Source organism: Eumetopias jubatus, unplaced genomic scaffold (genome assembly GCF_037043125.1).
Source record: "Eumetopias jubatus isolate StellerSeaLion01/CBP00866 unplaced genomic scaffold, mEumJub1_p1.0 scaffold_2, whole genome shotgun sequence".
NCBI lineage: Eukaryota > Metazoa > Chordata > Mammalia > Carnivora > Otariidae > Eumetopias > Eumetopias jubatus.
Genome location: NW_028274808.1, coordinates 101,932,443 through 101,957,642, shown reverse-complemented (window position 1 = coordinate 101,957,642; position 25,200 = coordinate 101,932,443). Strand labels below are relative to the sequence as shown.

Below are 25,200 nucleotides of genomic sequence, written 5' to 3'. Positions count from 1 at the left end.
TCACATCCACAGAAACATCAATCAAGAAACAAAAACTGGTAGTTATACAAGTTGCAAAAACAACACTTTGTCTTCATAACACTGTAAGCATTTCCTGCTGGAAGAATTCTGTTGCCTAAATGCAGAAAATAATCAGTGATGGAGATAATGGCAATTTCTTTTATTGTGGGCATGGGATGTCACTTTATCAACAGATATGGAGCTCCCAGGGAAAAATGGAGGGCCCCAGCTAAAGACAGCCCTTTCTCAGTTGCAAAAGGAACTACCCGAAGTCTGCATTGCACCATGAGGTGACTAGATTAGTTCTACCATGAGGTCCTGCCTAATGTTACTCAACGACTTGGACCATTTGTCTGGTCTGCATTTTCTAGTAATTTTCTCTTAATTTAGTTTTACTTAATCACCTTCATCGTGCCACTCTTCTAATACCATGGCTCTCCACAAAGTTACCAGAAGGACCTGTAACCTTCTTTTTCAATGAAGGAACTCAAAAGCCTAAAGACCTGCTCAAGCCAAGGGAAGAACAAGGACACCTGGTCCTCGTCACAACCTGTCTACAGGTTTTAGCACACTTATTTTAATGTTTGTGGTTTAATCATCATTCTAATCCCTTTTTATCTTTAAGAGAAAAATTGGAATTCAGCTCTAAGGAGGCTTGGTTCAGTCAGATCCTTTCCCTAATAACAAAAGGAGCAGGATAGTATAGTGGTTAAAAGCTTAAATCTTGCCATTTGCAACAAGGTGGATGGAACTGGAGGGTGTTATGCTGAGTGAAATAAGTCAATCAGAGAAAGACATGTATCATATGACCTCACTGATATGAGGAATTCTTAATCTCAGGAAACAAACTGAGGGTTGCTGGAGTGGTGGGGGGTGGGAGGGATGGGGTGGCTGCGTGATAGACATTGGGGAGGGTATGTGCTATGGTGAGCGCTGTGAATTGTGCAAGACTGTTGAATCACGGGATCTGTACCTCTGAAACAAATAATACATTATATGTTAAAAAAAAGAAAAGAAGATAGTAGGAAGGGAAAAATGAAGGGGGGGAAATCGGAGGGGGAGACGAACCATGAGAGACTATGGACTCTGCGTAACAACCTGAGGGTTCCAGAGGGGAGGGGGGTGGGGGGATGGGTTAGCCTGGTGATGGGTATTAAAGAGGGCACGTACTGCGTGGAACACTGGGTGTTATACGCAAACAATGAATCATGGAACACTGCATCAAAAACTAATGATGTAATGTATGGTGAGGTGATTAACATAACATAATAAAATAAAATTAAAAAAAAAGCTTAAATCTGAAGCCAGACTTCCTGGGTTCAAACACTGCTTCTACCACCTACTAGCTGTATGATCCAGTGGAATTTACTTAGCCTTTCTGATGAGAATTAGCCTACTTAATGTTACTGCTATGAGGATTATATGCTTATGGCATGCTTCATACACAACAAGTACTACAGAAATACCACAATGTTACCAGGTACAGAGCGTTAGATAGAATATCTAGTCCTGGGACCCAAGACACCTAAATCTAGGCTTAGCAGATGGGTCCTTGGCTAATAGGCTTTGTTTTCTCATTTGTAAAATGAGAGGTCTGTACAGCTAGAGGACTCCTAGACTATCTTCCTGCTTTATAAAATACCATCTTGCTTTTGGATTATATTTCTTTACCTCTTCCTCACAGCCCTACTGTGATGTAAGTTAAAATTGCTTTTCTAATTTAAAGAGAGGAAAACTGAGGCATAGAGGAGGAAAATAACCTTCTTTTTTTTTAAAAAAAAAAGTGCATCATTGACTCAGAATTAAGAAACTTCACTTTGCATTCTCACAGTTTAATAAATAACTAGCTTTCTTACCAATGACATTCGGAAGATTAGACCTAGAGTCCATCCTGTCCAATATTCTGTTTCTCAGAATAGCTTCAGACATCATTTGCACATCCAAACTATTTCTTTAATAACCTGTCACCAAGCTGTCCTCCATTAATTTATCTAAATCTATATCCTAGAATGTTCAACCTTTTGGGGTAAAGACCTTCATATGTTTTTGGCACCATGCCTCCTGTATTCTTTAAGGAACTCTGAAAACTGCGCACTGCCTGAGAACCTTCTCGGATGCACCTAAGCGATGGCAATTTGAGGGGTGAGACGATAATCTTACAGGCCATGGATAATATAAAATAGGTACAGATGTCTAAAAGGGGGGGAATCACCTCTTTTTCACTAGGGAACACATTAGTTTCTCATTTCAAGGCTAGTATTTTGAGAGCATGGTCTCTACGGAAAGAATATAGTGAACACATGGAATAGGGCAAATTAGGTTACCTGGTTGCCTCAGAAATGAGCTTCACTCCCACTGCCCTTTCCGAGCTCAGAGTCTCTGGGTCTGTGTCCTGAACGCACTGTTTTCTCTGTCTGTCTAAAGCCCTGACAGCTGGACAGGAGCATAAGACAAGAGGGCAAAGAGATGAAAGGAAGGCAGATATGGAAAGGAATAATAAGAGCAAGAACAGGAAAGAAAAGAAACAGGGGAGAGAGAGACTTGTCCTTGGAGACTGTAAATCCTGAAGAACCATCTGTATTCTGGCTCAGAGAGGGTTATGCTACACAAGTGCTTTCCGTATAGTTTAGAAAAAGGAACTGTGAAATTTAGATGATTTTTGCATATCCTTAGATATTTGGTAGCTTCCTAGACTCCCTCTTAAATTCAGTTGTGTTTTCTTCTCTTTTTACCTCTTGTAATATTTTCCACCATTTGAAAGGTTATCAGAGGTGACTCTTCAAGCCAGGGTAAAAGAGGTTCCAAGTATTACCAATACAGATTTAGCCAGCTTCAAGGGAAAACTATGAATAACAAATTTTTAAACTATCACTTCACTGAGATGACTTCTCTGGGCAGGATTGCAAACATCACCATCTTTTATAAATTATTAAAGCATAATATGAAAAAATATTCCCTTTTGTAGAATCTCTTTTACAGATTTTCAATATATTATCAAGCAAAATGGAAAAAACAAGGCTTGAATGGCATTTGAAATAGTGGCAAATACATTTAGAATTATATTTTTTATTACTATGTCAAAATAATGATATTCAGAACTATTTTACCTCAATGCTTTTCTATCCTCTCTAAACAGAATTTGAAGTTTTCAATTTGCTCTGAGTTCTGTCTAAAAATAAATAAATAAATAAATAAATAAATAAATAATTCCTTTTGAGTCCAAGGAAATACATCTTTTCATATATCACATAATGAATCTCTTCAAAGAGAGTAAATATAAGGTGATATTTATTTTTTCTTTGTATTTTTCCACATTTTTACAACAAATATGTGTAGCTTTTATATCAGAAAAAAATTTAATGGAATAACAAAATTATACTAAGGCCAGATCTCTACCAGGACAAGATGAGGGTTGATGAATATCTAGGGAAAGGGAAACAAAAAACATGCAAAACTTTCCTGCCTTTTTTTAACTATTTTTTAAAAAGACCATTTTTCTAGGAGCAGGTTTAGGTTCACAGTAAAATTAAGAGGAAGGTACATGAATTCCCATATATGCCCTGCCCCAAAACGTGCACAGCTTCTATCATCAACATTTCTCACCACAGTGGTACATTTCTTACAACTGATGGACCTTCACTGACATATCATAATCATCCAAAGTCCATAGTTCACATTAGGGTTTCCTCTTGGTGTTGTAAATTCTATGGGTTTGGATAAATGTATGACATGTATCCATCATCATAGTATCATACAGAATATTTTCACTGCCCTAAAAATCCTCCGTGCTCCACTGATTTATTCCTTTCTACTCACTCCTAGCAACACTGATCTTGTTACTGTCTCCATAGATTTGCGTTTCCCAGAATGTCAGATATTTGGAATCATATAGTATGTAGCCTTTTCAGATTGGCTTCTTTCACTTAGTAATATGCATGTAAGGTTCCTCCATGTCTTTTCATGGCTTAATAGCTCTTTTCTTTGTTTCATACCATTTTCTTGCAACCCCTTAACCTGAATTATATTGCTAGTTGCATTTGCGCAAATCTCAATTAAGTATGAAAAACTGTAATAAGATCTGAAAGTCCGAATAATCACTCTGTGATCTGACACCACAACACTAAAAATAGGATTAACTCAGCATCCAGAAAATAATTTAAGGAATTGATGTCTACAATAATCTTCTTAAGTGGACAATAGGAGACAAGAACCTACTGAAAAACAGTTTGACTTTCACCAGAACCATGAAATCTCCTTTTGCCCCAGATTTAAAGGTAGAACCATCCAAAATGCATAGGAGGATGTAGCAACTGAATAAAAGATAAAAATGTTCTGTCACTAATGTGTAATTTTTGTAAAAAAAATAATGCTTAAAAAACAATAATACTGCTTGACTGGAAATGACGTTCAGAAAAAAAAGGTCACCATTAAAACAAAACAATTTGCTATCCTTGTATTTCTGGGTTGACCCAATGTCTATGGCTCACCACTCTGAATATACATTTGTAGATTTCAGGGAGAGGCATTTTTGTCATATTAATAAAATGACTTTAATTGTATTTCATATTAGTTTTTTGACTTTCTATCTAAAGGGACATACAGAAGTTTAGGTCAATAAACAGCAAAACTAAATACCCTTCTGTGTTGTGTGCCACCATACCACTAACTACAGAAGAGGAAGAAGAATTTGGGAGGCAAAATGTGACACCAAATCCCTCCTTTAAACAAATGGGGGGGGGAGGGAAGTCTTGCGTTCTACTTAATGCTCATCCACACAGAGCAGCACCATAACTATAGCTCTCTAACCCAGTATATACCCAACCCCAAAGCGAATTTATCACAGCACCATGCTGAGAGGGGGAAATCATTTCTGAATAACATTTCCAATATCTGGTGATTTTAAATCCGCTGGGCAAAACTGATTCCAGAGCAAACTCTGGAAGGCACCAGGCGGCAGTAGGAAAGTGGATGAGCGTGCAGGGTAGCCGGGGTGGAGCGCGGAGCTTACCTTGAACTCCTTCTCTATGTTGGCCAGCTTGGCCAGCTCGTTGCTGAGCTCCAGGGCGGTGAGCACCGGGTCCTCGCTAGACAAGGACAGGTACGCCGGGCTGGCCAGACCCTTGTAGGCATTGATCCTCGAGCGTGAGTGGCTGAAAGAGTCGTGCCTCTGCTTCTCCATGCAGTCTCCACACTTGCAGAAATAGTCGTGTGGCCGCTCAATCCTGGCGCCCTTCATCAGCAGCATGTGTACCACCTCGTACTTCTGGCAGTGCGCCGCCAGGATGATGGGCGTGATGTCGGGCGAGAAGCGCGTGCCGTCCTCGTCGTAGGCGTAGAAGTCGTCGTCCTGCAGCTCCTGCTCACAGGGGCTCAGGGTCAGGCGCTTGCTGGCCGCGAAGCCGGGGTGGTTGAGGATGGCTTCCACGATGCGCACGTAGCCCTTGCTGATGGCAAGGAGCAGGGCGTCGCCGATTCGCGCCAGGTTCTCCTTCTTGAGCAACAGCTCTGTCACCTCCAGGTGCTCATTGCCCACAGCCAGCTGCAGCGCGTTCTGGCCCATGTAGTCCACGCAGTTGACGTTCAGCGTCTTGGACTCCTCCAGCATCTTGCGCACCACAGGGATGTTGCCATACTCCGCAGCGTCGAGGAAGCGCTCCTCCTCGGCAGTGAGGCTAGTGCCCCGGTCATTGAACATGAAAGCCGGGCCCCGGACCGCCTGGCGCCGGCCCTTCTCCCGCATCACCGTCTTGCGCCTCAGAGATGGGCTTCCCTCCATGGACCTAATCAGCATTAATGAAAAACACCTGTAGACTATTAGGACGTATTGCTTCCTCCCACAGATCCAGCCCTTTCCAAGTACACAGCGCCTACAGCAGACCTGTGGCCCACGGGCAGCTGAGTCAGTTGCTAAACAACGCACCTGAAATTTACACCTGTACCTAATACCTGCTGCTTGAACCCAGACAGGAGCCGGTAGCCTATCAGAACAGGGGTTCCTATTCAGAAGAAAATGGCATTTGGAAGAAATCATAATATAAACAAGGTCTAGACATCCATGCTTCCCTTGCGGCCCTGGTATAGATGGAACTCACTGGACCTTGTATAAATAAGCATCCTAGTCTTAAAAGTCTTGAAAATAGAGGTCTAGCACTTTCTTGGCACCAAAGTACTAGGATTTAAGGCTAAAGAAAGCAAATTTTTTAAGAATTAGGCCAGAAGAATCCTCTCAAATCATTGCATATTTTTAACTAAAGAAAATAATTGACGGGAGGGGGGTGGAAAGCCTAGGATTTAGGCCAAGGATCTTTCAGGATCTTACCCTTGTTATCTTTTCCTCTTAAGGGTATCTTGCCTCCCGCCACCCAAAAAAAACCCGACTTACTTGCTTGAAAATAACTGTGACTTTGTAATAAGAATTGTTTAATTACCAATATTATATAATTGCCTCTTTGAAGTAAAAGGATATAGTATGATTTATGGTTGAAAAATCACTATTATTGGGTGCCTGGGTGGCTCAGTCAGTTAAGCCTCTGACTCTTGATTTCGGCTCAGGTCATGATCTCAGGGTTGTGAGATCAAGCCTAAAGCCCTACATCCGGCTCCACACTGGGCGAGGAGCCTGCTTAAGATTCTTTCTCTCCCTTTCTCTCTCTCTCTCTCTCATCCTCTGCCCCTCCCCTTCTCTAAAAAAAAAAATCACTACTATTATTTTATGAATAAAGCAACTGGACACTAACTGTATATCCAGAACAATGTACCTAATACCAACCACATTCACTGAGATTCAGTTGCATTATGAAAGTGATGTCATTAATTGATGTGTACAGTGATTCAGGTTCACATTTTAATTGATGGTGAGTAAATTCATTTCTTTGGACTTCCTTAGCCCAGATGTAAAATGGAAATATACAAAGTGTTCCAGAGTTTCCTCATGAGCACATGAACAAAAAGCTTTTTTAGAAGTTCTGAGTCTTTGAAAAATGATGCTAAATAAACAACATAATTTTTAACACTATGATTACTTCTTTTTAACATTGTGATTACTTTTACTATTTAAACGGCTGTTATTATAAATACAAATCTGCATCTTTACCCTTAGCCAGTTCTAACATTCTTGCTGACTGCAATGCTTAAGATAAGCTCCTTTAAAATATCTGTGATTTTTGTTTTGTGTATGAGCTGATAAATACCAGATATTTTGTTTTGTGTATGAGCTGATAAAATACCAGATAAAGCTCTTTTTACATTACCGACTTCTGAAGTGAATAATTGTGACAAGTTAAAAGTGAATGGCTGGGGGAGAAAAATGCTTTCCTTCTATGATATATATTCCAGAAATACTTTCCACCATTGATAAAACAATATTCACAGAGTCAGGGGCTGAAAACTATGCTAGAGAAGACACTGTCCTTCTCCCTGGGGGTCTGGGAGCAGAAGTCAGAGGCAGTTACCAGCCCCCACTCAATTCTCACCTCTGTTGACCTCAAACCAAGAGAGGAGTACAGAAGGCACTGGCAGAGGTTTCTCACATGGAGACCAAGGGAACACGGCCAGGCAAACCTGGGTCTTCAGAGGTGATAACCAAAGAGGTCCAGAGAGGCATGTTAACTCCAAGGGCGACAGTGCTAGACTGGCACCCCATCCTAACTGCTCAACTAGTGTCAGGTGATCAACTTTTTAAAAATTAAATAAATACAGCATTTATATGTATCCAAAACTTTATATACATACATATATATGTACACACATGTATGCACACCCATACATATGTGTTTGTAGCAATTTCCAGAAAGCAATACAAGAGGCTTTTAATTGTAGTTATACTTGGGCTCTGAGCAGTAGAACTGAGGAGCCAGAGGAGAAGGGAGATTTTTGCTCTTCACTTATACCCTTTTGCACATTTTGAATACTTTTAACCACAGTTTGAATATTTTTATTAAAAATAAAATTCATCATGGATGCCTGGGTGGCTCAGTCGTTAAGCGTCTGCCTTCAGCTCAGGTCATGATCCCAGGATCGTGGGATGGAGCCCCGTGTCGGGCTCCCTGCTCAGCGGGAAGACTGCTTCTCCCTCTCCCGCTCCCCCTGCTTATGTTCCCTCTCACGCCATCTCTCTCTGTCAAATAAATAAATAAATAAATCCTTAAAAAAAAAAAAAGAACTGGGAAATAGCATTCACTGAATTGCATAGGAGAGAACTTTGTTTCAAGACCCAAACTCTATGACAGGGCTTTAAACAAATCTGGTAAATACTGTTACTGTGGTAGGGGAGTATGTTTTGTTACTCCTAATGGAACTGACTTTTTGGGGTTAATATTTTTACTATGAATCTACACACTGGAACTCTTCAAATGGTTAGAATTTCCATATGGCATAAAAGATGAATTTTATGCTTACCAGTGATAATATATTGACATTTTCTATAACCACAGAAGGTATCTGCAGAGTATACACGTCTGAAGAATTCCAATCTATACTCAGATACATTATCTTTGGGGAAATAAACTCATTAAAGTGTCACATCTTAATGGAAAGGGCTCTTTATCTAATGACTGCTATCTACAACAAAAATCACTTATAAAAACCCTACCTTTTCTCCCCAAAGAGTGTGATTTGAAAATACCGGAATATGATTTTTTAATGAATTTTTCTTTGCATTTCTTAATATTTTAAAGTTTTTTCTTAGTATCTCTTCCTCTTTCAGAATATCTCCATATTGTGTATTTGAGCTGAAATGTGGGATTTTAGTACTACACAACACATGTCACGTGAGTCATTTTGATTTTGTTTTTAAAAGATTCTAACACTGAGTTAAGTGTGAAGTCAATTTCTGAATTAGAAAAAATTATACAGCTATTTCAAAATTAAAGAGCTGATCTAATGTATCTTCATGGTGAATCTATGTAGGAAGTGCCTTAAAAAAAAACTTTCCTTACAGTATTAGGTAAAACAACCTTCATTAATCTGGAATGATAGAATGGTATGAGTCACATTGAATTCAACTTGTCCACAATTCATAAACATGGCGCCAATCTTAGCTAGTCTTGACAGTGCATCTCCGCTAGCATGAGAAATAAGGTAGGAATGAGGGTGAAAGGGAGAGGATGCCTCGCTTTAGTAATACTAACACTAAAATCATTTTGCCAGACATTTTCTTACCTTCAGATCCCCATGCAGTGGGTTGTCTCATTCAGCACTACAAGGGTCCATTGCACAGGGCCTTCTTTCTTATAAGAGCATTGGAGTACCACTGACCTAAACCAGCTGCTCAACAAGTCCCCGTGCAAGCTCAGGCTGATATGGATGCCTGGTAATATCTGTCTGCTGTGGACTAAACTCTGTCCCCCCACAAATCCATATGTTTAAGCCCTAACTCCCAATGTAATGGCATCTGGGGATGAGCCTTTGGGAGGTTAGGAGGCAATTATGATTAGATGAGGTTATGAGGGTAGAGCCCTCATGATGGGATCAGTGCACTTGTAAGAAGAAACAGTAGAGAGTTCTCATGTCCTTTCCTTCCCTCTCTCTCCCCCCACCTCAAGCCCCCCACCCCACCCCCACTCCACGAAGTGAAGACCCAGAAAAAAGAGCCACCTGCAAGCCAGGAAGAGAGAGCTCTCACTAGAACCTGACCATACTGGCACCATGATCTCAGACTTCTGACCTCCAGAACTGTGAGGAAAAAACACTTCTGTTGTTTAAACCAGTCTATGGTACTTTGTTGACAGCCCAAGCTGAGTAAGACAGTGACCATACATCTCAAGAAGAAAAAAAAAATGCGTGCTATATGAAACAAACTTTGGATTCTTGGTACTTCTCCAAACAAAAGCAGATAAAAAGTTCTTTTTGAGAAATATTTTGGTGTACCCAAAGGCAACCCTTTGCTCCATTGCATTCAGAGGTAAAAATACAAGTAACACTCCTCAGTTTTCATAACTTTGACATAAACTCACCTGACTTCTAACACTGTTTCTCTAAATGTGACATGAGGACCACCTGCCTCAAGATCACTTGGAGTGCCTATTAAAATGCAGATTTCTGGGACCCATTTTAGATGAACTAAGTCAGAATCTCTCAGGGGTGGGGCTTTGGAATATGTATTTTATTTTTTAAAAAAGATTTTATTTACTTATTTGAGAGAGAGTGTGAGAGAGAGCATGAGAGAGCGAGTGCACAGGCAGAGGGGAGGGGCAGAGAGAGAAGCAGGCTCCCTGAGGAGCAAGGAGCCTGATGCAGGGCTCATCCCAGGCCACTGGGATCATGACCTGAGCTGAAGGCAGACTCTTAACCAACTGAACCACCCAGGTGCCCAGGAATATATATTTTAAATGAGCATCCTTTGAAATTCCCAAGCACACTAAAGGCTGGGAACCTCCAGCATAAAAACAATGTGATTATCCTGAATATCAATGACCCCAGACTATGAGGCCTTTAAACACCTGTCATACTGGCCTTGACAAAAGTCAACTTGAAATAACATGTGTGAGCACTGCAGGCTAAGGGACAAACGGCCATATGTTCGTTTAGGTTCCCTATGTTTTATTAACATTTAAAATTTGAACTTCGGGAAGCTGAACTTCAGCAAGTCACCTGAATCACAGTAAATAAGAAGGCTGCAAAAATGCCTTCACCAGTGACTCGTTAATGTCACGCCCTTGCTTTTATCAAGGATTGATAATTTTAAAAGGTTACTATGTCGTCTTCAAAATTGCATTTAAAGGGTTAAGAGGTTGTCATATCCATATCCATTGTACATTTTATGAAGATGCAAATACTAAAGTTATCATAGAATTCTGTATTAATAGGCCTCTCTTTCCAGATAAGTTTGCTTCTTTTAATCTCATAATATATGAACTATATAACCCTTGCCTTTTTTTTTTCTTTTTGGCCCAGGAAATCTAGCAATTCAGCTTAGATCTAAAAGTGTTCAGTTACCATCATTATTCTACCCCAGATTTCCGGTACATTCTTTTCCCTCCTCCTAAATGATTTCTCACATACATTTAAAATCAATGATCATATTTTCCATGTGTTCTAAACCTATTTTATGGTTACAAGAATTCTTTTTTAAAGAAATACAGGATTAATAAATATCCCCTCACATGTACACATATTCCTGGATGGTCAGGTAATTCTTTATTTCTCATTATCCAGTGACCCATAGGGAGTAAGTACTCAATAACTATTTGTTCCATTGAGCTCCCAAATCTCTTCCCATGTCCTGTCCTCCCCCTTGACCTCAGATCCTACATGTACACCTATTATCCCCTGGTCACTCTAAAATGTCCCAACTCACCCTCTTTCTTAACAAGCACCCCCTCCTTATTCAGATTAAGCAATTTCTTTATTTTATTTTATTTAGATTTTATCCATTTGACACACACACACAGAGCACAAGCACGGGGGGGGGGGGGCGTAGGCAGAACGAGGGGGAGAAGCAGACTCCCTGCCGAGCAGGAAGCCCAACGTGGGACTGGATCCCAGGACCCTGGAATCAAGACCTGAGCCGAAGGCAGATGCTTAACTGACTGAGCCACCCAGGCACCCCCAGATTAAGCAATTTCAAGGTCATCTATGACTCACCGTCTTGATGCTGTCAGTCTCAAAGTTCTGAAGCTTCTCCTTTGGAATGTTTCGTGTACCAGACCCTCCCTTCCAATTCTCATTGCCACAACCATCTTCCAGATCTTTAACCAATCATAGCTGGATTATTAGACCAGCTTTCCAGCAGAGATGGCATGAAGAAAGGCTACTAAACTTTACTCAGCACCTGGCATATAGGTATGTTTTTCACGCACTACCATATTTAATTCCTATTTAGTTATGAAGCAGGTATTATTTCCCTTTCATAGATAAGAAAACCGAGATTAAAAAACCTGCCCACTGTAACACATATAGCTTCAACTTGAAGGCTCTCTGTTTGACTCCAGATTCTCTCCAGTGCCACAGGCTACTCCTAATTTTCCTCCTTGTGTGCCATTACCATCCCCAGCACCTTGCTCTTCTTAAATTCTGCTTTTACTGTCACACTTCTCTTAAATAACAACAACAAACAAACTAGAATTCTCTGGTTGACTTTCAAGGATGCTGCCCAGCCAACCTTGTTTTCCTTGTTCCTCAGATTCATTTTGCACTGTCTTATAAACACATTATCCTGCTTATTTCTATACTGTCAAGGATATTCCTATACTGTCAAGGGTATTTTTGGAAAAAGTAGTAAGGTGCTTTTCTCTTTTGTCTTTCCAAATACAGTATCTTTGCCCTGGTTGGTTCAGGACACCTTGCTGTGGGGGTAGCAGGAGAGGTGGGGGGCGGTTATGAGTGAAGGCATTTTTGCAGGCTTCTTATTTACCGTGATTCAGGTGACTTGCTGAAGTTCAGCTTCCCGAAGTTCAAATTTTAAATGTTAATAAAACATAGGGAACCTAAACGAACATATGGCCGTTTGTCCCTTAGCCTGCAGTGCTCACACATGTTATTTCAAGTTGACTTTTGTCAAGGCCAGTATGACAGGTGTTTAAAGGCCTCATAGTTTGGGGTCATTGATATTCAGGATAATCACATTGTTTTTATGCTGGAGGTTCCCAGCCTTTAGTGTGCTTGGGAATTTCAAGGGATGCTCATTTAAAATATATATTCCTGGGCACCTGGGTGGTTCAGTTGGTTAAGAGTCTGCCTTCAGCTCAGGTCATGATCCCAGTGGCCTGGGATGAGCCCTGCATTAGGCTCCTTGCTCCTGTATCGGTGGTTAGTTAAGAGTTAGGTGGGTGTGTTTAGGGGAGAAGTAGAGAAGACAAATTTTAGAGGAGTGCAAAGAGAAAGAGCAAGGTAATTTTCAGCTTTTTGTAGGAAAAAAATGGGATTTTGCAAGTAAAATTTAGGAAAAAGAGAAATTGTTTTGAGGAAAGATTTGCTCAGTTCCTTCATTTCTCTAATTAGTTCTGAAGGAACCTGATCATAGAATGTTCTCATCGTGGAGACAAGACAGCTTTTGACAGCAAAGCCATGATGCTTCCTGTCTTAACAGAAGAAAGAAAAAATAAAAGGGAAGTAAAAATTAAGATGTGGATCCAAGAAAGTGAGGAACCACTGAGGGCAGAAGATCTGGGACAGCCCAGCCCGGTTAAGTAGGGAATGGTGTGGGCTTTGTCAAGCCACCCTAAGTTCCCATGTGGTGTGGACCCTGTGCTAAGAGCCAGAGACCCTGCACCCTGACTAGGGATACTGCTGGTGCTGTAAGCTGGGTTAGAGCCCTGGAGCTCCTGGGAGTTGAGCTCAAACCATATAAGCCAAGGAGCATGTCTGGGTTATAACAAAGGCAAGTCAGCCAAGATCGAGTTATTTTCACTGACAAGCAGCACCCAAGTAGACAATGAACATCGCCCAGAGACCAGAAGACTCAGAGGACAACAACTCTTTCTTTCCTCCAGGGGACACATAAGCTCCCTTCCTCTAGTGCCCAGATGCTACAGAGGACAGTTGGGGGCGGCGGGGGGTGGGGAGGGCTTTCTGAGAGCCTGAGCTATTTTATCCAAGTGAGAGGCTATTTATTAAAAGGAAAATTTACTTTATAACATCAAACTAGGATCAATGAAATTGGCTTCACAGCATCTCCCCAGAGTGCCCTGAACTAGAGGTGTATGCATGAACCGTAAGGAGACTACGACCCCTTGAAGAGACTGGAGGGAAGAATCAGCAAGCAAAAATGCCTTAGATATGAGCTCAAGGCACAAGGAGACAATGCCCTAGTTGACCTATTCCCTGCAATAATGTAGGGCAAGTCTTCCCTCCTAATAACTCACATAAATGCTTAACTGCTTAATTAACTTAATTGCTTGACTGATTGTTTAATTCACTTGTTGGATGAGAATAAGTGTTTAACAAACAAACAAACAAACAAACAAAAAAAACCCCAAAATTTAAAAAACGAATTTAAACCACACGATGGACATTTGGTTTATTTTTTTTTTCTCCTGGTCAGCAGCTGGGAGGCTCAAGAGAAAGACCTATTACAGGCAAATTACAGGAGCAACACATTGCTGCTCATCTAAGTTGTTCTGGTTTCTTGACCCTGCTACACCTGCCTCTGGGATGTTCCTTTTATTTCCATCCCTGGGCCTACCATTATTTCTGCCCAACTGATACTAAGTCTATAGACAAAGAGATTCAGTCAGAATGGTAAGTCACTTCCTTAAGGTCATTAAAGGATAAAGAATTAGAAGAGAGCTCAGAGGTCCTCTCCCAGGCTCTCTACCATGCTATCTCCAGGGAATAAGAAAAAAATGAATAAAGGTTGCAAATCAAAATAATGTTATTAAAATGTATGCTTAGCTTATGTTTTGGAACATTTGGGTTCTAGAAAGAACAGCTTCAAAAACTGCTCTTTGGATTGAATCACAATCTCTCTAGCACTCAGCAACAAATGCGCATTATTAAAGAAGTCAAATCCTTTATTGAAATGAAGAATTAGCCAACTACTCAATTCATGTAGCAAGCTGGCAAACAGAGTAATAACACCATCAATGTGAGCCAAAGCAATGAGAATAACACCCAAGTTGTTTTGATGAAGCTGTTCACCCCCTTGAAGAAAGTGAATGTGCCAATCGGCCAGGATCCAGTCTGTCATTCTGTGAAGGGCAAGAAGAGCAGAAGGAGCCACAGAAGAGAAGTAGTGCAAATAAGCACAGAGGAGGGGGGAAAAGCATTAGAGAGCAATGGCCATGTTATAGTGTCCGGGGTGGTGATAACTGGAAGTGATGATAAGGGTGGGAAGCAGCAGGCACTGACAAAGGACAAGAAAGTCAGAGATGAAAAGTCAAAAAGTAGACAAACCTCATAGTCCCCCTGGCAAGCAGGCAGCTGTCAGTCAACGTGGCTGCCTCTGGAGACAACCGACATCTACACGATATGGATTTCATGTGAGTGGGCTCGCAGGAAGGGAGGGCGTCTCACAAACAGCCTCAAAGGAGTCATCAAAAACACATGTTTTGAAAATCTCTTAAGATATGTATTTGGAGAGGGGAAGAAGTGGAGTGGGGGACACTCTGAACTTCACTATATCCCCTAAGGGCATCAGTATGGAAGACTAGAGGAAGGCAGCCCAATCTATTCAACTGTTCGGTGAATAGAGTACAGGGCTACAGGGAGTCCCATGTCCCACACTGCCTACTGCTGAGCTCGCATCTCCTGACACCACAAACAGCTCAATAACACACTGTCTCAGTAGCAACCAAACTAACAAGATAAGGAGCTCCATTTAAGAAACAGGAAAGCAGGGGTGCCTGGGTGGCTCAGTCGTTAAGCGTCTGCCTTCGGCTCAGGTCATGATCCCAGGGTCCTGGGATTGAGCCCCGCATCGGGCTCCCCACTCAGCGGGAAGCCTGCTTCTCCCACTCCCCCTGCTTGTGTTCCCTCTCTTGCTGTGTCTCTCTCTGTCAAATACATAAATAAAATCTTTATTAAAAAAGAAACAGGAAAGCATAGCTTTCATTTCTAAAGATTCTCATCCCACCAAAAAAAAAAAAAAAAAAAAATTAATAGGTAGAGATTCCAGCACTTACAAGTCTGGAGAGAGATCTGGGTCTCCACAGTAATTAATTTCCTGACAGTTTCTGTTAGCCTGTACTATATTCAGAAACCTCTAGGTATGAGTTTAATAAATCTATTAGACAATGCTAATTTGGGTATATACCCTAATCGCCAAGTCAGAGAAAAGAGGCTGTTGTATATTTAAGGAGGAAAGCTCCGGTCTTCTCCCTTCATCACTTTCTTTGTCATCCCTCTCATGAAAGCTCTTTGCCAGACCCCTCAGCAGCCACAACCAGAAAAGCAAAAAGGCCACTTAACAATGTGTTCCTTCCTCCACTGGGAGCAGAGGTGAAGACCCCTAATCATTGCCTGTATGACATGATAATACTTCTTAAACGCATGTACTTTCTAGCACTTAGATGTTTCTGCTTTCAGGAACAACTCGGTTAAACTGACTGTTACATTGCCTTTTTTTTTTAAGATTTTATTTATTTAACACAGAGAGAGAGAGAGAGCACAAGCAGGGGGAGTAAGAGAGGGAGAAGCAGGCTCCCCACTAAGCAGGGAGCCCAATGCGGGACTCAATCCCAGGACCCTGGGATCATGACCTGAGCTGAAGGTGGATGCTTAACTGACTGAGCCACCCAGGTGCCCCTGCATTGCTTTCAATTGTCTGCTTTTATGCCTGGCTCTTCAAAGATAATGTAACATCCTTAATAGCAGAGACTGCCTCCCTTTATCTCTATACACCTGGCTTTCAGTACATGGCTGATGCATATCTACCTGTTGGAGCCATGCTTGCACAGACGCATGAGTGCTTAAACCACAAGACTGAAGACCCAGAGATCAGACAATTTTCCCCTCCAGACTAAAGAAAACTTTTGGTCACATATGATAATATGTGGAAGCAGAGGTGGAGGGGAATTAGAATAATTCTTCTATAAAAGTCATGAATAATATAAATTAATAATCAGAAGTTAAAGTAATGTAAACAATTATTCTTCTTTCAAAGTAGATTTCTGCTTAATCACATTTAATTCTTAGTTACACCACAAAAAGTATCTGATGAATTCCACATCTCTTGATTTTGATATTAAAGTGACGTTTGGGGGCGCCTGGGTGGCTCAGTGGTTAGGCGTCTGCCTTCAGCTCCGGTCATGATCCCAGGGTCCTGGGATCGAGCCCTGCATCGGGCTCCCTGCTCAACGGGAAGCCTGCTTCTCCCTCTCCCACTCCCCCTGCTTGTGTTCCCTCTCTCGCTGTGTCTCTCTGTCAAATAAAAAAAAAAAAAAAACTTTAAATAAAAAAAAAGTGACGTTTGTCAGGATAATATGGGGATAAATCGGGGTGCCTGGGAGGCTCAGTTGGTTAAGCGACTGCCTTTGGCTCAGGTCATGATCCTGGAGTCCCGGGATTGAGTCCTTCATCGGGATCCCTGCTCAACGGGGAGTCAGCTTCTCCCGCTGAACCTCCCCATCTCAAGCTCTCTCTCTCATTCTCTCTCTCTCAAATAAATGAATAAAATCTTTAAAAAATACATGGGGATAAATCTTAGAATTAATAAGCTCTAATAATGAAGCTTATCTTCAAAAATAAACTCTTTCACAATACTTCCTAAAACTCATGTTTATTATTTCAGGAATATTAAGTGACAATGAAATTAGAAGTCAAATACGAATTCAATCTGTAACTGAACAAGAATTGAGATAAACTCAGTAATAGGGGGAGATGAACCATGAGAGACGATGGACTCTAAAAAACAAACTGAGGGTTCTAGAGGGGAGGGAGTGGGGGATGGGTTAGCCTGGTGATAGGTATTAAAGAGGGCATGCTCTGCATGGAGCACTGGGTGTTATACACAAACGATGAATCATGGAACACTACATCAAAAACTGATGATGTAATGTATGGTGATTAACATAACAATAAAAAATTTTAAAAAAAGAACCACAAAGAAAAAAAATAAACTCAATAATAAAATCAAAAACTTCTACTGACCCAAGAGAAATTCATATTTGGCTACTTAAATATATTAGAGGATATTATATATATATTAATACTTTATATACTATACATATAAGCTTATTTTATATCTATATCCATATACACTTTTAATATTATTAGAAGCAAAGGGATCTGGTTTTCTATCACTATCATCTACATCCTAAGTCAAAAGTCTTAAGTTTTTAGATGCTTGCTCCTGTCTTGTCACCCTGCAGCCTACTTTTCAAAAGAATCCATATGCATCAGGACTACTTGACAAAATATATTTAGAAATGCAAAACTGGTGTAGAATAGTAGCATCATCATGCTCTTTCCTTAACAGGTCATATACTTGTGGACATTTAAATCTCATTTTTTAAAAGATCTAAGACCAAAACTGTACCGTCACCTATTATTTGAACAGTGCAAAAGGAGGGAAAGTTTACTTTTTAATAAGGGATTTCTTTTGACTAGGTAACTGTAGACAGACACCCCTGGCCTAGATGCTAAATTAAAGACAAAACACTGTAACAATCTTAATTATTCTCATAAAGCCAATGCTGAGCCCCTTATGCCAAGTGTAAAGTTGGTCACCCCATAGTTCACAACTCCAGATCTTCTATCTGGGCCAGACTCCTACGTGCTCACCCTGCACAGGCCACTAATCAGGCTCTCCTGCCAGACTTATGCCATGTGATGTTGAGGGCAGGGTTGAAAAGGAAGACTGCTGGTCAAAGTAAGAGCCTCCCTCCTCAGAAGACTGCTCAGCAGCCATTCACTGTTCCTTAGGCATGCTCCCTGAGGGGACAATCTCAATCCTGAGCCATGAAGTTTAAAGCATTCCTCCTACCAAGAGCCTAGGAACCCAGTAAAAACAGGTTTCTTCAACCTGTTACATTTCCCATGGTGTTTTATTGTTTACTGTCAACTGGGGTAAGGGGGTGTATGGGATGTTGTAGGCAAAGGCAAAGCTCAATGGTTAAGAATATTCGGGGGGTGGGGAGAGAAGGAAAGAGAGGAAGGGTGGGAGAGAGAGAGAGAGGGAGAGAGAGGACAGACATTTGCTATCCCAGGCCAGTAATGAAAAATCCCTAAAATTCTAACCCCATCATCAGATGATGCCCCAGTCTTGCTCCAGGATCCTCTCACCACTTTGATATTAAGAAAAGAGAAAACCATAAATGACATTTGGCAGGGGGTCAATTATGTTTTGAGATACTCTTTTCCCCTCTTTGTTTCCATTCCTTAGTCCTCCCGCTTGGCTTACAAACTCTCTCACGTTGATGGGCCATCAGCAGTCAAATTGAAATGATGACTTAATTGGATCTCATAAATGAATTAATCCTAATTAGTAGTGTCCTGTATTATTCCTCCCAAGAGTAAATGCATTTTTAAATTTCTTTGAGGAATAGAGAAATGCTGAATGGAAAGGAGGCCACGGTGTGAACAGCACAGCCCTAAGAGCCTAGAGATTTCAGATGACTTGGGGCTGCTGTGAGTTAGAGGTCCAACTTCGGAATCAGTTTATCAATTTGTAAAAGAAGAGACTGGACTAGATGAAATCCTTTGCAACTCAAACATTCTATTTTTTCCCCCAAAATATTCTATACTAGTTAGCTTTACGAAGTGTGGTACTAAGATGCCTTTAGGTGGGAGAGTTCATGACCCTCATATCACACTGTATAGCTTACTATCTACTCCATTCACGCGATAAGATCAGTCATGATTAAGAATATTCTTCCTTCTGCAATCTTGGCCTGTTAATAATATAGTCTTCACTGGGGCTTAAATGAACACCTAAAACATAATCGTAGGGATATTTGGTTTCAAGACAATGGAATAAAGGCCTTTCTTACCCTTTCTCCTCTCCAAAATTATCTCCCCTAAACAGCAAGGAAAACAGAGAAAAGTAACACAGATTTTGTCTTCCATGAAACCAGAAGACATTTGTAATATCTGTAACTACACAATATGTGAAGTTGGAAGACAGGTAAATGATTTAGTGGAGATAAGGAAGGTCCATCCAGAGTGCCAGAGTGCCTATAACAAGAAGCAAGTTGATCCACCCTGCTCAATTCCAGAAAAGGCCCAGAAATTGAAGGCAAAAGAAATCCCAGAAAGTAGAGATGAGGCAAGAGCCCAAAATAAGGGAATTGGCTGAAAGCCTGTATAAAGATCAGGTAGAACTCTTTCCCCAGATCTCTACCCCACTGACTGATACCCTCACCCTAATAAGCAAGATAGGATATGAAATCTCCAGAGAAATAGAAACACAGATACTCTGGTTGTGAGGGTACCAGACCCAAGAGAGGGCAGGCACTAAGAACGGGGGATCCCTTCCCAGTTCCAGCATGAAATATTATATAAACGCAAATTACTGCTTTTGTTATGACACATTTTTGGCAGTACTACCTCTGAAGAAAAACTAAACAGAATCTTCCTTTCTAGAAGTCTTTCTCTTTTAAAGATATCACTGCTGAGAAATCTAATGATTATGTGCACATATGTTAATATAAGGATTGATTCTTCTTTCTAAAAGTAGACTCATAAGTTTCTCTCTTGATTTATCAAATATTTGCCAACTATGGGTCAATTCTTCTCTTTTCTTGAAACTGTTCTTTCTAGGCAGCTTTGCCTTAGTACCCACCTGCTCCTTCATCTTGCTACCCTCTCTACCCTCTAAACAACAACAAAAATCCTTCAGAAAAGGGAGTCTAGAGCTCTCTGTCTCTCTCTTTACACTCTTTCTTTGGGTAATACCATATACTCACATGACTCAGCAACTAGCCCCATCAGCCAGTAGATTCTCAAATTCTCCCAAGCTTTAAACTTGCATTTCCCTCTTCCTGCTTGACACCTCTAATCAGAATTATCTGAAAAATCAGATCCTCCTTTGTCCTTTCCTTTTCAACAATGACATCGAAGATCTCAGTTATCTAGGTCAAAATCGCCAAGTCATCTCTGACCCTGCTTTCTTTCTCTCTCACACGCACTCTTTTTTTTTTTTTAAGATTTTATTTACTTGAGATAGAGATAGAGAGAGAGAGCGCGTGCATAAGAGGGGCAGAGGGAGAGGGAGAAGCAGGTTCCCCGCTGAGCAAGGAGATTGCCATGGGGCTTGATCCCAGGAACCTGGGATCATGACCTGAGCAAAAGGCAGATGCTTAGCTTAATCGCTTCATTGACTGAGCCCCTCAGGTGCCCCTCTGCTTTCTCTTTAAACCCCTCATGGGCAGTTAGTTGCATATTCCCATAGATCCTATCTGTGTATTCTGTCTTCCAACCTCTTCCCTTTCCATCCCACCAGTACTACACTATTACAGATCCTAATCTCAGCCAGAATGGCTATAGTAGCCCCCTAATTTATTTATTGACATTCTCTCAATTGCTACTTCAATCCATCCTGCTCTCAGACTCTCAAATTGCTGCTGCTCTATAACCATCAGTGGCTCCCTATTGTCTCCTCCTGGCAAGATCCTCCATATTAATGCCCCAAACCAATACATCCAGCTAAATCTCACTGCACCTATACATACTCTATGTTCCAACCAAACTCAATTAACGTTCCCCAGACATGCCTAACATTTTGGGGGGAAAGGCTTCAATTAATGTCCCACTCTGTCTCTGTCTCCTATCCTATCTTTTAGAGCCATAAATATTTCCCTGATCTCTCCATGACCTTACATAGTCCATCGCTCCTTTACACTTGATCCTTCATAGCTCCTTCCTTGTATGTTTTTATGGACTTATTTTACTCTAATTTATAGCACAATGGCTCATGCCCAGTTTCATTTCCACCTCTCCCTCATGAGATTTTAAACTTCTTCAGTGCAAAAAGTTGTCATACTCATCTTTGGGGCTCGCTGTACCTAACTTGCACTTGGCACATGCAAACACGTTAAGAAATGTCTTTGAATCGAAACTCATGAGAACTGCCTTCAGATGACTTTTTGGAGTTTTATCAGATATATTTAATAACTAAAAACTTTGAGAATGAGGTAATCTTGCCAATGACAGACTACTTGGTCCTAGGTTTGCAAACAATTGAGAAAAAGAAAGTCTTGGTTTGAATCAATGGTTGAATCAAGAGTTCTATCAAAGGATATTTGTAAAAACTCTTGTTAGTGATACAGCAGATGACATTCTTTCTCCTAAGTCAGTCTGTTTAAAATTCCCAAATGGAATACTGGAGCATGGAGCAGTGAAATGAGCAACAGGATAACCTTGAGGAATTTTTTGGTAAACGTGGGATTCTATCTTCAGCATCCTGGCTAAATTTTAAGTCCAGCTATTCTCTTCTGACTATTGAAAATGAGCCTGGGGCTTTGAGAGACTGGTTATCCTGCTCCAGTTCCATCCTAGGTTTGTTGTGTCCACTTTCTGAGCTTTTAAACTGTGGCCATATTCTACTTGAAGGAGGAATAAAGAGCTGATTTTTTCTACAGATATCAAACTAGTGCCCAAGTTAGCAAATGACAGGACTCAAACATGAAGAGCTCGCTGCCCTACCTCCCAAAGAAACATTTATTAATGTTTGTCTCCTTAAGATGACTGGATCTTCTCAAGCACTTTACAAAGTAAATACACTAAGACATTTACTTGTTGAATTACGTAAAGTCAGAAAATAGAAAAAAAATGTTCTCTTCTATTAGCAGGCAGACAAGTTTACGATAGAATTTGCCTTAGTATTTTGCGTAATTGACCTCAAACTCCAAAAGGCAAAGTGAGTAATCTCTGATCCACCCTATTTTCTCAGATAAGAGGGCAGTGGTGTCCCATTTAGTGTGGATTGAAGGGAACAGAAAAAAAAAATTAAATAATCAAGAAACTGAACTGGGTTATAAAAACCAAACTGGCAAAAGGAAAAATAGACAATGTCTTAAAATCTTAGGGAGGCTGGGAAGCGAGCCGGCATGCTTTAATCCCTAAGGATATACCTTCCTTCCATTTCCTGAGCCATTTCCACTCAGGCTAATCTTCGGCAGTAATTGAACCACATCAGGATGCGTCGCTCATTTTAAATCAGAACCCTTCCCTAGGCGATCTACTCCTAGCGGCTGATTTCTGTTTTTTTATAAGCAAATCTAGAAGGGCCAGTCGCGGGCTCTGAGCGGGCAGAGCGATGCGAGATTAGGTCTGTCTGGAGGTCGCCCCAGAAGCCTGGGACCAGGATGTGGCAGCTCTAGGGCAGCAGGGGGCGCTGCATAACCTCCGTCCCTTCACCAAGAACCACTTACCCCACCCAGACGGTTAGTGCCGCCCGCCACGTCTGACCCGAAGTTCTCTACCTAGGTCTGTGCGTTTTTCCTAAAAAAGACTCACGTAAACCCCGTGGCACGCCCAAGGTATGTGACAAGAAAAATGTCATGCACCCTTTAAAACTAAGAGCTCTCGTTTAATCCTCGCTATGTCTCGTAGCTGCTAAGGCTGGCTCCAAGATCTGGAAATTGAGAAAAGTTGCTCTTTCTTACACACTACAGAGCCAACCTCTACCTTTCTTTAAAAAGAAAGCAGCTGCTGACCCTGAGCCGCCTGGGAACTACAGCCGAAGTTACCACGAAACAGTTCCCGAGGCTGCCTCGCGCCCACTCTCCCCTGAGGATTTGGCTTCAGTTTGCCCCCACCTGTGAATGGACTATCGAGAAATGAGGCGACTGGGCAAACTTACACCCACACTCCGTATCACAAACCTTCCCTTGCCTTCTCCCCACTCCCCTGCCCTGGCTTGAGGCAGGTGGGAGCGTCGAGGGGAAACGCAAGTTCCCAGGGTAGTTCCACGCTGGGAAGCGGGGGAGGAGGTCGAAGTTCGAGGGCGCGCCTGGGTCTATGCACACCTTACTATTCTTTGACTTCCTCTGGTAAGCGCGGGGTTCATTTGCCGAGGGGTCCCAGCCCATGGGGCAGTGGTGTGTGTCTAGGAGAGGACGTGTCTGCTTGCTGCAAAGCGAGTCTGGCGTCCGTTCTGTCCGTCCGCGGGGCCGTTCTGTGCGCTTGAACCGGGACAGAGCCCCAGCCACGCCTTCAGCGGCCCCCAAGTCCCTCCACAAAGCAGAACCAAGGGGACGAGCTCCCGACCGAGGTCTGCATCCCCAAGTCGCCCCGAATAGAGTTGCCGTGCCGTGCCGGGAGGCGTTTGGGGGTCCCTGGCACGTGGCGGGGCGGCCCGGAGCGCGCCATCCTGCCCCCCGCCCGGCACTGCCCTCCCGACGCGCGGGCCGCGGACCGGCGGGGTACTCACATGTCCAGCCCGGGGGAGAAGGGCGGCGGGCAGTAGCCGTGCGGTTCCCGCTGTGAGGGCGCCAAGCGCTGCTCGAGCCCCCCGTTGACGCCCCTCCAGCCCCGCCGGCGGCCCTGCGGCTCCGAGCCTTCGTCTTCACCCTCCTCCTCCTCCTCCGGCGCGGGGAAGGTCACCCTCGCTTGCTCCTTGCACTTCCTGACCTTGGTGGACATCGCGCCTGCCGCGGTCCGAGCGTGGGGATGCCGGCCGCCCGCCGCTGCCGCCGCAGCCGCCGGGTCTCTCCGCGGCGCCCCTTCCGCACCGCCCGCAGCCCCGGGCAGCCCCGGGCCGGAAGGCAGGAGGAGAGAACCGCGCGGCCGGACACCGAGCAGTTAGAGGCGGGAACCAAAGCCGAGTCGCCGCCGCCGCCCACCATGAAACCGTGGGAGCAGCCGCCGCGGCTGCGGCTGCAAGGAGGAAGCCCGGGGCCGAGTGGAGCGCCCGTGCTGGGAAAGGCTCTCCCGCCCGGCGGCGGTGGCGGTGGCGGTGGCGGTGGCGGCGGCGCCGAAGCCTCCTCGGTGCCCGGCTCCTGTCTCCGACAGCATCACTTGCTAGGACACTACCGTTACTCAGGGTGAAGGACGGAGAGGGAGGGAGCGGGGGGTGGGGGAGGGAGAGAAGGGGGGAGAATCAATTCCTTATCAGACAGAGCGAGCTGGAGAGGAAATCAGACCAGCAAGTAGGGAGTGAGGAATCAGAGAAACTTCCCTCCGTATTCTCCCATTTCTCTGCCGGAGGATCTAGAACCCTCTTCCACTTACAGATACAAGTTTCCTAAGGAAGGGGAAAGGAAGTCGTCTGGCTTGCTAATTTTTCTGCAGTCGTATTTACCCAATTCGACTCCAGATTTGTTTCAACAAGCATCACTTGTTCGTTGTGTTACTCTTAAGACTTAGTTGAAACTACGGAGGTTTAAGTACATTTCCTTGAGTGCCTTTGTACCCCAAGAACGGTAATGTTTGAACGTGCATTGTGCTTCAGGTTTTTTTTAATAAGTCTCAAAACCATCTAACAAGATTTATATACATTCTGATAAATATTTTCCAGCAAAATGTAAAGTCTCCTTTTTAAAACTTCAGTAATTATAAATAAATAAAGCTTTTTTTTTTTTCGTTTTAAAAGTCAAAAGCAATATTTCTTCTGGAAGAAAAGACTCTTGGAATTTTAGTCAAAAGGAGTCTTAAGGATCAAGAATTTATCCCTTTTTTTAAAAAAAATAAGAAAACTGAGGCCTAGAAAGAGGAAGTAAACTAGTCACAGAAGGCAGCTAGTGAGAAAACTCAGATTAGACTGAGGTGAGTGTATTTTCCAAGGCTTTCAATTGCCTCAAATATGCAGTTTTCAATCAAGTCCAACTTGGAAGAGTCACAGAAATACCAGACATGCTATGATGAGATGAAATAAGATACTCA

General features: G+C 42.5%; 1 protein-coding gene across 4 annotated transcripts in view; it reads right to left on the bottom strand.

Annotated features, from left to right (window-relative positions):
• Nucleotides 1-23,961, bottom strand: part of TRPC3 (transient receptor potential cation channel subfamily C member 3) — a 69,961-nt gene extending 46,000 nt beyond the window's left edge. For 3 of the 4 annotated variants that reach the window (XM_088019929.1, XM_088019934.1, XM_088019936.1), the window contains exons 1-2: nt 23,750-23,961; nt 5,009-5,780 (exon numbers count right to left, since the gene is read on the bottom strand). In XM_088019929.1, the coding sequence (XP_087876055.1) occupies nt 5,009-5,780; nt 23,750-23,961 (984 nt within the window). Of the gene's footprint in view, nt 1-5,008; nt 5,781-23,749 lie in introns of those variants that run through there. The other variant, XM_088019937.1, reaches the window with a different exon arrangement.
• Nucleotides 23,962-25,200: the final 1,239 nt, after the last annotated feature.